The sequence below is a fragment of the Carcharodon carcharias genome, chromosome 4, assembly GCF_017639515.1.
Source record: "Carcharodon carcharias isolate sCarCar2 chromosome 4, sCarCar2.pri, whole genome shotgun sequence".
NCBI lineage: Eukaryota > Metazoa > Chordata > Chondrichthyes > Lamniformes > Lamnidae > Carcharodon > Carcharodon carcharias.
This window is the reverse complement of record NC_054470.1, coordinates 192,638,426-192,651,251: the sequence shown is the minus strand read 5'-3', so window position 1 is coordinate 192,651,251 and position 12,826 is coordinate 192,638,426. Positions and strand designations below refer to the sequence as shown.

General features: G+C 49.6%; 1 protein-coding gene across 1 annotated transcript in view; it reads left to right on the top strand.

Moving 5' to 3' along the window:
* The window catches only part of tmem8b (transmembrane protein 8B), a 216,768-nt gene extending 204,246 nt beyond the window's left edge, over positions 1-12,522 (top strand). Inside the window, exons 9-13 of the mRNA XM_041185363.1 lie at positions 1,961-2,103; positions 2,638-2,816; positions 5,328-5,474; positions 10,749-10,865; positions 11,880-12,522. Coding sequence (XP_041041297.1) covers positions 1,961-2,103; positions 2,638-2,816; positions 5,328-5,474; positions 10,749-10,865; positions 11,880-12,230 — 937 coding nt within the window. The 3' untranslated portion in view covers positions 12,231-12,522. The remainder of the gene's footprint in view (positions 1-1,960; positions 2,104-2,637; positions 2,817-5,327; positions 5,475-10,748; positions 10,866-11,879) is intronic.
* The last annotated feature ends 304 nt before the right edge of the window (positions 12,523-12,826 follow it).

Genomic DNA, 12,826 nt, shown 5'->3' with positions numbered 1-12,826 from the left:
GTGGGGGGTGTGGGGGGGTGGTTGGGGGGTGTGGTTGGGGGGGGTGTGGTGGGGGGGAGGGGGTGGTTGTGGGGGGGGGGGTGGGGGGTTGCAGGCTGCAGTCGGGCCAGCCACCCTGGGGTAAAGTTTGGAGGCAACCGTGGGGCTGCTGGGTGCGGAGTCAGGATTGTTTAAAAGACCCACTTCATCCCAGTTGTAAAAAATACACAAAGGCCCTCTAGCCCTCACTCCTCGCAGTCCCTCACCACCCCACCCACCCCAAACACACACTCCCCATGCCCCGTCCATGCCACCTCATGCCCCTCAGCACCCCCCCCCCAACCCCGAGAGCCCAGACACCCATTATGCTTGGCGAAACACCTGTGCGCCAGGAAGCATTGTTTGATGGACAGGTCAAGCTCTCTGATCTCTACTGTCAATTTCACAATATTTATTTTCAAAAGATTAAGTGGTTTCAAGGGTTTATGGTTTTTGTTATTGATATTTTAAAGGGTCTGGGGTGACACTTTTATTGCCTTCTAAGTAAAATGGCTTCTTTTCAACATAGTAGAAAGTTATGAATGAATTACCTTTTTTGAAGCTTTTATTTTTACACATATCACTGTCACTAAAGGGTTAATTGGTTCAATAGAGTGTATAATGGGTCAATGGGCATGGATGTGCCATAGGTTGGCTGTGGGGACATGTGGGGCCATGGAGGTGGGTGGTAGGGCAAGCTTGAAATGGGGGCTGCAGGAGCAAAAGGGGGTGAGCGGAAGGGCATAACTTTGAATGGGGGCATGAGGAGCACCTTTTGAACGTATCTTTTACCTTACCTCACACAGACTAGGGTTCACCACTCCCCTGGGGGGCTGTGAACTGTGACCCTTTAAAAACCCGGCCTGACTCCATGAAAATTGGGGAGGTGTGGGACATACCTACCTCCGCAATGGAGCCAGCCAGGTCGGGCATGCTGGGAGTGGGCTTTTGACAGGAACCAGCCCGCGCCCTCAAAAGGCACTCCCGATAATCAGACAGACTCTGGGATCCCAGAATCGGGACCCGCCTGCCATTTTTAAAGGGCTTCCAAGTCAATCCGACTTGGTGAAAATGCAGGCCTATGTGCTCAAGTCTCCAGGGACTGATTCGGTTCAGATTCACACACTGGCCCAGGTTGTGTGATGGGTTGTAACAGAAAACAGTGATCACCTGATGGGGTGTAACAGGAGAGGGTGGTCATGTGACAGGTGTAACAGGAAGCCACAGTCATGAGACAGGACAGGCTGTAATGGGAGGCTACGGTCATGCAACATGGTGCAACAGGGGGCCATAGTCACGTGACCCGGTTGTAACAAGAGACCATGGTCATGTGGCAGCATGTAATGGAGGCTGGGCTCTTTTGGTGTTAGTGTAACAGAAGACCGTGGCCTGGACTAACACAAAGCCATAGTCACGTGACAGGAGTGTAATGACAGTTTTCTCTGGTTTTGGGAGGTTCTTTGGCAACCTTTAGTCTTCTGTAAGATGATGGTTTGGGCTGTGGTGACCAGCTCTCCGTTAGGCATCGCCTGGTGTGGTTTGGGAATCCCACTCTGGCATGGCAGTGTCTGCTGCATTCGCTGCAGAGGAAGACGATTCGCTAAGAAGGCGCACGATTCACTGGCCTCCACTTTCTCTGGGACCTCTTCTTGGCCAGCTAGGCTTTCCATTTCTGCTCACCTCTTCCATTGCCCTTCCACACAGCCAGCCTCCAGAGTTCACAGCCGTCAGCGACTGTCTGCATCAACGTCCGCCAAGTTCATATCTCACTTCCAGGTGTCCTAGTAGAATGATGGAATGGTTACATCACAGAAGGAGGCTATTCAGCCCGTCTAGTCTGTTCATTGTGGTGGAGCTACAGATGCCCAGCAGGTCATGACCCAGTGGCCAGTTCCCAATACAGAAGCCCATTTGTAACTGGAGTGTCCTCTGGTTTTTGCAGGTATGAAGTGTGCAACAACGTGACAGCAGAGGTGTATCTGAGGACGTACCTGACCCCGTGCATCAACGAGTGTGGTACTTACGGGCAGTGCAAGCTCCTGCGCACCAACAACTACCTGTACGCTGCCTGCGAGTGTAAAGCAGGTAGGCCGTAGACAGCTCCGGGAGCCCCACTCTCGCCGACCGAGTCTGCTCTTCCACCGTGACCAAGGCCGACAGGGTCCTGGGGAAGGCGAACAAAATGGCGCAGATGCTGGAAATCTGCGATAAAAACAGGAAACCCTCGGGGAAATCTCAGCAGGTCTCACGAGGAGAGAAACAGAGTTAACGGTTCAGAGCTGATGACCTATCATCCAGAACTGGGAAGAGTTAGAGATGTAATAGGATTTAACAAGTGAAAGGGGGAGAAAGGACCAAGCGAAGGTCAGTTGAGGAGGTGTTCTCTTATGCAGTGAGTTGTGGCGAGCTGAGCATCTGAAAGAGCGGCGCAGGAAGATTCCGTAATAACTTTCAAAGGGCGAATTGTATAAATACTTAAAAACGAACATAAATGTTCAGGACTGTGGGGTAATGGTGGAGGAGGTGTCGCCGACTGGATAGCTCTTTCGAAGAGCCAGCACAGGTATGATGGGCTGAGTGATCTCCTCCTGTGTTTCTGACTGATTTGTCCTCTTACAGGCTGGAATGGATGGGGCTGCACTGACAACCTGGAGGCTTACTCATACGGCTTTCAACTCCTCTCCACCCTCTTGCTCTGTCTCAGCAACCTCATGTTCGTCCCGCCGGTTGCCATAGCGATACGCAGCGAATATCTGCTGGAAGCCTCCGTCTACATTTTCACCATGTTTTTCTCCACGGTCAGTGCTAGCTTTTGCCCGCCCGGAAACCAATTGGCGAGCCTCAGTGTACAGAGCAGAGCAGAACGGTGACTGTTTGACCTTTGGCCTGTGCCCACCCAGCCCACCTTGGCCAAAAGTACTGTTTGCCCTGGGTCACTGAGGGGTGGGGGGGGCGTGGGGGGCGTGGTGGGGGGGGTGGGAAGGGTTAGGGGTGGAAGACTGTCGACAGCTCCCACTCCTGATCAGTGCACAGAGCAAAGTCCCCAGGCAAATGCAGACAAGAGGCCTCACGGCCACCTCAGGTACCCTCTGAAGTACTCAACCTTTCCCCAGGCAGATGAAGACAGTGTGCTCAGAAACCAACCCCGAAACACCAAGTAACTTGCCACAACCTGCCCCATTCCTGGAGAACACAAGGCCTCTGACCTACGGGACACTCAACCTCTCCCCCTGACCTTTGATCATTCCCTCTGGAGCTTGACCTTCCCTCTGACCCTCATTCTCTACCTCTGACCCTTGATCTCCTCTACCTCTGACCCTCAATCTCTACCCCTGACCCTTGATCTCCTCTACCTCTGACCCTCAATCTCTACCTCTGACCCTTGATCTCCTCTATCTCTGACCCTTGATCTCTCACCTCCAAACTGCCATCCCCTGACTCTCTATCTATCCACAACCCTCAACCCCTTGACACTCAACCCCTCACGCCTGACGCTCGATCTGTTCCCCCAATCCCGTCCTTCCAATATGAATCCCTGTCATTCCCCCCACCCCACTCTGCCTGTCTAAGACCCTGAAAAGCCCCCACTGACTCCCAGATTAAGTACGTACCTGTGGGTTTTCAGGACCCCTGTCCTATGGCAGCTTGGCTTCAGGCCAACGGGGTCTGAGTCCTGTTGACCGGGGACGCTCAGCACACACTGTTGGCGTCTGGGCATCAGTGCTGCCTCGGTGAGAGAGGGGGAGGGGGGAGGGGCTCCCGAACTTAATCCCATCGTGCATCACGTTTCCCAACTCCGTCTTTTGTGTAGAATCTTACAAACGTACGGCATAGGAGCAGGAGTAAGCCATTTGGCCCCTCGAGCTATTCCATAAGACCGTGGCTGGTCTTCTTGTGTCTCGATTTCCACGTTCCCACCTAACCCCTGATAACCTTTGATCCCCTTGCCTAACAAGAATCTATCTACCTCCGCCTTAAAAATATTCAATGACCCCCGCCTCCAAATCCTTCTGAGACAGAAAGTTCCAAAGATACACAACCCTCTGAGAGAAAAAAAAATTTATCCCCATCTCGGTCCTAAAAGGGCGACCCCCTAATTTTAAAACACTGCCCCCTAGTTCTGAACTCACCCACAAGAGGAAACATCCTTTCGATGACCACCTTGTCAAGACCATTCAGGATCTTGTATACTTCAATCAAATCACTCCTCACTCTTCTAAACTCCAGTGGAAACAAGTCCAGTCAATCCAACCTTTCCTCATAAGACAACCCACTCATTCCAGGTATCAATCTAATGAACCTCCTCTGAACCGCCTCCAATGCATTTACATCCTTCCTTAAATAAGGAAACCAAAATTGCACACAGTATTCGAGGTGTGGTCTCACCAATGCCCTGTATAACTGAAGCATAACATCGTCAGTTTTCTGTTCAATCCTTCTCATAATAAAGGATAACATTCCATTAGCCTTCTTAATTATTTGCTATACCTGCATACTAACATTTTGTGACTCATGTACTAGAACACCTAGATCCCTCTGCACCTCAGAATTATGCAGCCGTTCTCCATTAAGTAATACTCTGCTTTTTTGTTCTTCCTGCCAAAGTGAACAACTTCACATTTTCCCACATTAACCTCCTTATCAACCTTAACAAATGCTTTTTATGAAAATCAGTGTATCTGGACTGATTCTGCCTTTTACATCCTCCATCCTTTGCCTCTCTTTTTTCTACACACATATCCTGTCAACTCCTCTATCAGTCCACACGTATCCTGCAGCCTTTCCCTCCCCTCGATCTGCCCCCCTTTCTCTTGTCTTTTCCTCTATCTGCCCCTTTCTTCCTCCTAGATAACCCTTCCACCTCCTCATGAGATCATGAGAAACAGGAGAAGGACCAGGCCATTCGGCCCATTGAGACTGCTCTGTCATTCAATAAGATCATCTTGGCTGATCTGATTGTGTCCTTTTCTCCCCACTTCCTGTTCCCCATAACCCTTCACTCTCTTGTTCACCAAAAATCTGTCTAACTCAGCCTCGAGTATACTCAATGAGCCAGTCCTCTCTCTGGGAAAGAGAATTCCAAAGGCCAACGACCCTCTGAGAGAAGAAATGCCTTTTTTTGAAACTGTCCCGCTTGTTCTAGACTTCCCCATGAGAGGAAACACCCTCCACCCTCTCTAACCACCCTCCCACCCCCACCGCCTCACACCCTTTCTCTGCCCCCCCGCCCCCGTCTGTACCGATGCCTCTGACCCTCAATCCCTTCCAATGATCTGTGCAGTAATGCTGGCTTTTTGTAAACCCTGCAGTTTTACCATGCCTGTGATCAGCCCGGGATCGTGGTCTTCTGTATCATGGAGTACGATGTGCTGCAGTTCTGCGATTTCCTGGGGTCACTCATGTCTGTCTGGGTCACTGTCATCGCCATGGCGAGACTGCAGCCAATCATCAAGCAGGTTAGTCTCCGCTTCAGGCAGGCCAATGGAGCCTTTGTCTTAGGGCAGGTCAGGGAGCAATTCTGCTCCACAGCCTCCTGCCCAGTGTCACATCCCCTCGCCCTGAACAACCCGGGGACAAATTTTCCAAAAATTCATGCTCGGCATGAGGGAGGCAGAATTTATTCCTTATCCTTAGCTTCTCTGGGAATGTGGTTGTTGACCACCTTCCTTGTCCCACTGGTGGAGGTCTCAGGCGAGTCCCGAGCTGCTTCACAGGGCTTGGAAGAGTTTGGTTTGGGACTTATTTGGTTGACTCATGACCAGTACAAGGAGAACTGGGTGGACTGTGGATTTAGAATGATAGATTCAGAGAATGGTGACAGGCAGGAGGAGGCCATTCAGCCCATCGTGTTCGGGCTCCCTCTAAGAGCAACTCAGCCAGTTCCACTCCCCTGCTCCTTCTCCATGGTCCTGCAAACCTTTTATCTGAGTATTGCTGGGAGAGGCCATTTTTGTCGAAGCTTTTTGTCTCGCACTCATCAGGACAATCGCGCGAATACTAGCGTCATACTTTATACTGTATGAGAAGAGAGCTCTGATTGGTTGGCAAGTGGACTCTGATTGGCAGAGGCGTTGTCATGGAGAATGCACTGGTTAATGGTGACTGACAGTTAACTGCCAGGCATTGTTTGAAATTTAAACCAGGCAGCCTGACTCCAGTTAGTCAAGGCATTGATCAAGGCATTTTTACAGCAATACTCATGTTCTGTACTGCTGAAAACTTTTTATTCTTCAGATAATTCCCCAATTCTCTTTTCGAACCCTTGATTGAACCTTTCTCCACCAAACGCTCAGCCAGTGCATTCCAGATCCTAACCACACGCTGCATAAAGAAGGGTTTCCTCAAGTCACCTCTGGTTCTTTTGCCAATCACCCTATGCCTTGCCCATCGTTCATTGCCCGGGGTTTTATACAATCGTCTCCTCACAACTGTGTGTGTGTCTTTTATACTCATTCTCAGGATGTGAGCATTGCTGGCAAGGCTGGCAATTATTGTTCATCCCTTGGTTGCTGCAAATGAATGGCTCACTTTAGGGAGCAGTCAAGAGTCAACCACATTGCCTTGGGACTGGAGTCACATATCGGATGGCAAGCTTCATTCCTTAAAGCGCATCAGTGAGCTTCTAACCATATTCCGACAGCCTTGGTTATCACGTTCAATGACACCAGCTTTTTAATTCCCAGATTTTTCCATAACCTGAGTTCAAATTCTCAAAACTGCCATGTGAGTGATTTGAACTGATATACGCTGTGTTTCTGAAATTTGGTATTCTTGCAAGTCTGTCCTGATGAGTAGCAAATGAAAAGTTTCAACAGGGTGTCTCTTTATTCAACACAGCACTCAAGTTCTGTACCACCAAACAACTATTGTCTGTATTTTTAGACCAAGGGGTCTGGATTATTTGTCCAGCAATATAACCTCTACACAACAATACCCATGTTAACTATACCCAGCGCTGGTGTGATTCAGGCTGAATGATGTTGGTCTGTCTGTTCTCCCATCATTACATGGCAGGGGATGTGACACTTAATCCAGCGTCCAGCAGTGAATAGGTTGGATGATACAATGGTTTGGTCATCAAGCCTCCTTTATCTGCGCCCCCTGCATTTAAATCCTGAGGCTCCTCAGTCTCCTAGCCCCAAGTTTCTATGTGAACCAAGTTAGGGCATTTCCTGAGTGTTTATAAAACTAACAGCCCAGCCAGATTGGCCTTTTTTTTATTCATTCACGGGTTGTGGGGGTCACTGGTTGGGCCCAGCATTTATTGCCCATCCCTAATTGCCCCTTGGGAAGGTGGTGGTGAGCTGCCTTCTTGAGCCGCTGCAGTCCATGTGGTGTAGGTACACCCACAGTGCTGTTAGGGAGGGACTTTGACCCAGCGACAGTGAAGGAATGGCGATACAAGGCTGAGTACCCCGGTGTCATTTTTGGTGCCTAGGTCAATGCCGGGAGGTCTGTCCGGTTCCACTCCTCTTAGACTTCATCACGGTTTGTTGCAACTGAGTGACTTGCTGGGCCATTTCAGAGGGGCAGCTAAAAGTCAACCACGTTGCTGTGGGTTTGGAGTCACATGTAGGCCAGATCTGGTAAGGACGGCAGATTTCCATCCCTAAGTGACATTAGTGAACCAGATGGGTTTTTACAACAATTGACAACAGTTTCATGGTCATCATCAGACTTAATTCCAGATTTTTATTGAATTCAAATTTCACCATCTGCCGTGGTAGGATTTGAATTCCAATCCCAGAGAATTACCCTGGGTCTCTGGATTACTAGTCAGTACAGCATCAAGATAATTGTACATGGTGGCAGTGTGGTTATGTCCAGGGACGAGTAATCCACAGATCAAGGCTAATGATCTGGAAAATTTAAATTCAGTTAATTAAGTAAAAATCTGGAAAAAAAATGCTACAGTCAGTCATGGTGACTGTGAAACTATCAGATTGTCCAGCAAAGAACTGGCATAGAAACAATGGGCTGAATGGCCTCCTTCTAACCTATAAATCCATTAAATCTATGTCATTCACATTGGGAGTGTTTGATAGGAAGTGTAGAAGGAGCTTTACTCTGTATCTAACCCCGTGTTATACCTGTCCTGGGAGTGTTTGATGGGGACGGTGTAGAGGGAGCTTTACTCTGTATCTAACCCCGTGCTGTACCTGTCCTGGGAGTGTTTGATGGGGGCAGTGTAGAAGGAGCTTTACTCTGTATCTAACCCCGGGCTGTACCTGATTAGTGGTAATCACATTGTAGGAATTACACTCCATTATCTTCTCATAGTTTGTTTCATAATTCTTTGAGGGAGTATTCTAAAGGAGGCAGAAAAGAAAGCAGCTGGTTAGTACCACACCAGAGCAAAGCAGCCCACTTGACTGACATCCCATCCACCACTTAAACATTAAAGCTCACAGTGGCAGCAGTGTGTACCATCTACAAGATGCACTGCAGCAACTCACCAAGGCTCCTTCGACAGCACCTTCCAAATCCATCTACCACCTAGAAGGACAAGGGCAGCAGCTAGATGGGAATACCACCACCTGGAAGTTCCCCTCCAAGTCACTCACCATCCTGACTTGGAAATATATCGCCGTTCCTTCACTGTCGCTGGGTCAAAATCCTAGGACTCCCTCCCTAACAGCAGTGTGGGTGTACCTACACCACATGGACTGCAGCGGTTCAAGAAGGCAGCTCACCACCACCTTCTCAAGGGCAACTAGGGGTGGGCAATAAATGCTGGGCCCAGCCAGCAAAGCCCACATCCCGTGAAATTAGAAAGCTTGAGATAAAAACAAAAAAACTGCGGATGCTGGAAATCCAAAACAAAAGCAGAATTACCTGGAAAAACTCAGTAGGTCTGGCAGCATCGGCGGAGAAGAAAAGAGTTGAAGTTTCGAGTCCTCATGACCCTTCGACAGAACCCAGTTCTGTCGAAGGGTCATGAGGACTCGAAACGTCAACTCTTTTCTTCTCTGCCGATGCTGCCAGACCTGCTGAGTTTTTCCAGGTAATTCTGTTTTTGTTTTAGAAAGCTTGAGAGTTTATTTGGGCATTTAATTTTAACTTGGCTGTTCGTGTAATCCACTATCCTCCAGATTTGTCTTAGAAATAAGTTTCTAGACACTCTGAATATGAGCATATGAAGTCTGTTCCTTTTTCATTACCTCTTGAATAGTAAATAATATATTTAAAGTATTTTTAGAATTAAATGAATCGATTCACACTGCTCCCAGGCACCATCTAGTGGACGGTTTAAGCATTTCACGGCCATAGTTGGAGTGGAGCCGGGCCAGTACAAGATGTAGACCAGGTGACTTTGTCACACTCATTCAAAGGCTTTACCGTCTTCAAAGCACAGTTTCCTGAAGTGGAGTCTCCGTGCTCTCCCTGTGGGGTACAACCCAAACCCAAAATCGAATATGAGCCATTAAACCCAACCCTGTCTGCCCCGATGGGCAGGGGCAGGGCCACTACCGGAAGGAGAGCGGGGGGGTGGGGGTGTTCCCCCCCAGTCTCCCGGCCAGCACTTATTCCTCACAGAGCGTTAGAAAAAGCAGGTGACCCGGTCGCTTATCGCCTTCCTATTTGTGGGATCTTGCTGTGCACAAGTTGGTTGCCACATTTCCCTACTTTGCACTTCCTTGGTTGTTAGGCACATCAGGATGAGCTGGAGTTGTGAAAGGTGCTATACAAATGCCAGCTGCTCCTTTCTTCTCACCGAACCCCGGAGACCTCCACAGGCCAGAGCCAAGGTCTCGGGTTTTTCCAGATGTCGCGTTGGGGTCAAAATCCTGGAACTCCCTCCCTAACAGCACGGTGGGTGTACCTACACCACACAGACTGCAGCGGTTCAAGGTGGCAGCTCACCACCACCTTCTCAAGGGCAACTAGGGATGGGAAATAAATGCTGACCCAGCCAGCGACCCCCACATCCCGTGAATGAAAAAAAAAAACTGTGGAGTTTAACTGGCTGTAACCCTGCACCCTATCAGCCCAGAGCACTGGTGCCCTACCCACTGTTTGCCCAACAAGAAGCACCCAGCTCTCCGGGGCATTAGCTCGCCAGACCAGCTGGAGCAGAGTGGGTTGAATGGGAGCTGTTGGGTTGGGGCATCGGCTGTGTCCTGTGTGGACTGCAGCAGGTTGGAACTGGATAACGTAGGTTGTCAGCACAAGATGTCTCCGATCCACAGATTCACCGGTTCATAGAGATTACCCTCCGTTAGAACATGGGAACAGGAAGAGGCCATTCAGCCCCTCGAGCCTATTCCACCATTCAGTTAGCTCATGCCTGATTGTGCCTGTATGCCGCATGCTGTGGTGGAGGCAGGTTCAGTTTAGGCTTTGAAAAGGGAACTGCATCGCTACCTGAAGTGAGAGTATTCACTGGGCTGCAGGGGAGTGAAAGTAGGTGAATTACATAGAGAACTGGTAAGGATCTGACTGGGTAAATGGCCTCCTTCTGTGTTGTAATCATTCTATGATGTTATGATCCTAACTCCCCCTGCCTTTGGTACTGTATCCCTTATTATCTTTGTAGTACACTTCAGAGTGATTGGTTATGTTGTCTAAGCAATAAAATAAGAGGAGATTCTTTCCTACTATAAGGCGTTGATAGTAAGTTAATGGAAAAAACATAGATAATTAAAATGTCTCACTCTCATTGATGGTTTATTATGTCACATGCAGTGAATGGTGATGCTTGCTAACCCTTGACCTTTGCACTTTGACAGATCTTGTACTTACTGGGAGCTATGTTGCTGTCGATGGCCTTGCAGTTGGATCGGCATGGACTGTGGAACCTCCTGGGGCCAAGCCTCTTTGCTCTTGGCATCATGGCCATTGCTTGGGTAAGGAGAGCAATGTTGTCCCCTGTCGGATCTACTGCATTGGCCAAAGCCATTTCAGTCAGTGGAAGACAAAACTGTGATTGTGGGGAAACATCAGCAACATTTTGAGCGGCACTGGTCTAATTCATCGGGCACTTTATACCTGCAGTCAGTTGTAGCTCAGCGGTTAGCACTCTCACCTCTGAATCAGAAGATTGTGGGTCTGTGGCCCCGCTCCAGAGACTGGAGCATATCATCCAAGCTGACCCTCCCAATGCCCGTACTGAGGGAGTGCAGCATTGTCGTAGGTGCTGGATATCAGATGAGGTGTCAAACTGACCTCTCAAGTGGATGTCAAAGATCCAGTGGGGGCACTATTCAAAGATGATTAGGAGCGTTCTCCTGGTGTCCCCTGACCAATATTTATCCCCCAACCAACGTCACTAAAATACAGGTGATCTGACCATCATCATATTGCTGTTCGTGGGAGCTAGCTGCGCGCAAATTGGCTGCTGAGTTTTCGACATTACAATAGTGACTACGGTTCAAAAGCACATCACTGGGTGTGAAGAGTTTTGGGACATCCCAAGATTGTAAAATGCACCGATTCAGAGTCAAAAAGTCGCTGTACAAAAAAGCAATTTCTCCCCGTCCTCCCTCTAACCCTTTGATCAATGGGGGCCTCGAATCCTGTCCCCTGGTCACCGCCCCCCCTGCAACTGGAAACATTTTCTCCACGTTTCCACCAATCAAAACGCTTCAAGGTTTTGAACCGCTCTGTCATATATCCCCTTCGCCTCCCCTGCTGCCAGTGAATCTTCTCCGCACCATCTCCGGGGATCTTGGCGTCCCTCCCGAAGTGTGGGTGCCGAGGGGGGTAACACTGCGGCTGGGGCTGAAGCAGTGTTTTTAACGTTACACTCCCTACCCCTGTTCGTATTGCCTCTTAAATACCCTACAACTCGATCGGGCTTACGGTAGTACGCGCTACCTCTACGAGAGGTTTAACGTCCCGCCCTCCTCTTTCCCCCGCAGACTGTGCGTACGATCAGGAGACGTCATTGTTACCCTCCGACGTGGAAGCGCTGGGTTTTCTACCTCTTCCCTGGCACGATCATTGCCACATCGGCTGTGGCGCTCTATGCCTTTGTGGAGACCGAGGAGAACTACTTCTACATCCACAGCATCTGGCACATGCTGATCGCTGGCAGCGTGGGCTTTCTCCTGCCTCCTACCTCCAGGCCAGAGGGAGGGGCAGGGGGCGGAGGAGTCGTCCCTCTGCCGAGGAAGAGGGGGTGCGGATACCGGCTCTGCGTCAACGAGCACGAGGAGATGGGGCTGGTCGACCCGGGACTGGTGTCTGTCAACAGTATTTGCAGCAGCTGATGTTTCTCAACTGGAGACTGCGGTAAAGCAACCAACATCCTCTCTCTTTTCGTGAACAGACGGAAGGAACATCGCAAGGAGAAAGAGAGAGGGAAATACGAACAGGTGCTCTGTAAATAAAGTCGACCTGGCGAGAGCACACGGGACTGGGCGGTTCCAGAACTTTCCATCCCGCCAAAGGAAACACCTGTTGTCTTCTCACTTCCTGCCCTCAGCCACCTCAAGAACTATTTGTTCAGGAATGCAAGAGGGGAGAGGGGAGGGCTCACCCTCCACCCCCCCCCCCCCGTTAATTGTCTCAATAAAATTGCATAAAAAAAGACCAGGGTCTTTGTGAATTCACATTTTTTTTAAAAAAAAGTGTGAGGCTCCCTTTAAGTGACCCGCTGGCAGTATAACTCACGACCGACAGGATGGAGCTGTTCAGGGCTCCTATTAACAAATATCAGATGATACCAGGACTGAGAGATCCTGACGGCCAGGAAAGATTGTACAGGCTGGAGCTCTTTACTCTGGCAAAGAGAAGGCCGAGGAGGTCTTCCAGATTGAAGTTTGATAGGGTAGGCATAGTGAAGTCTTCCCTCTCTACCTACAGT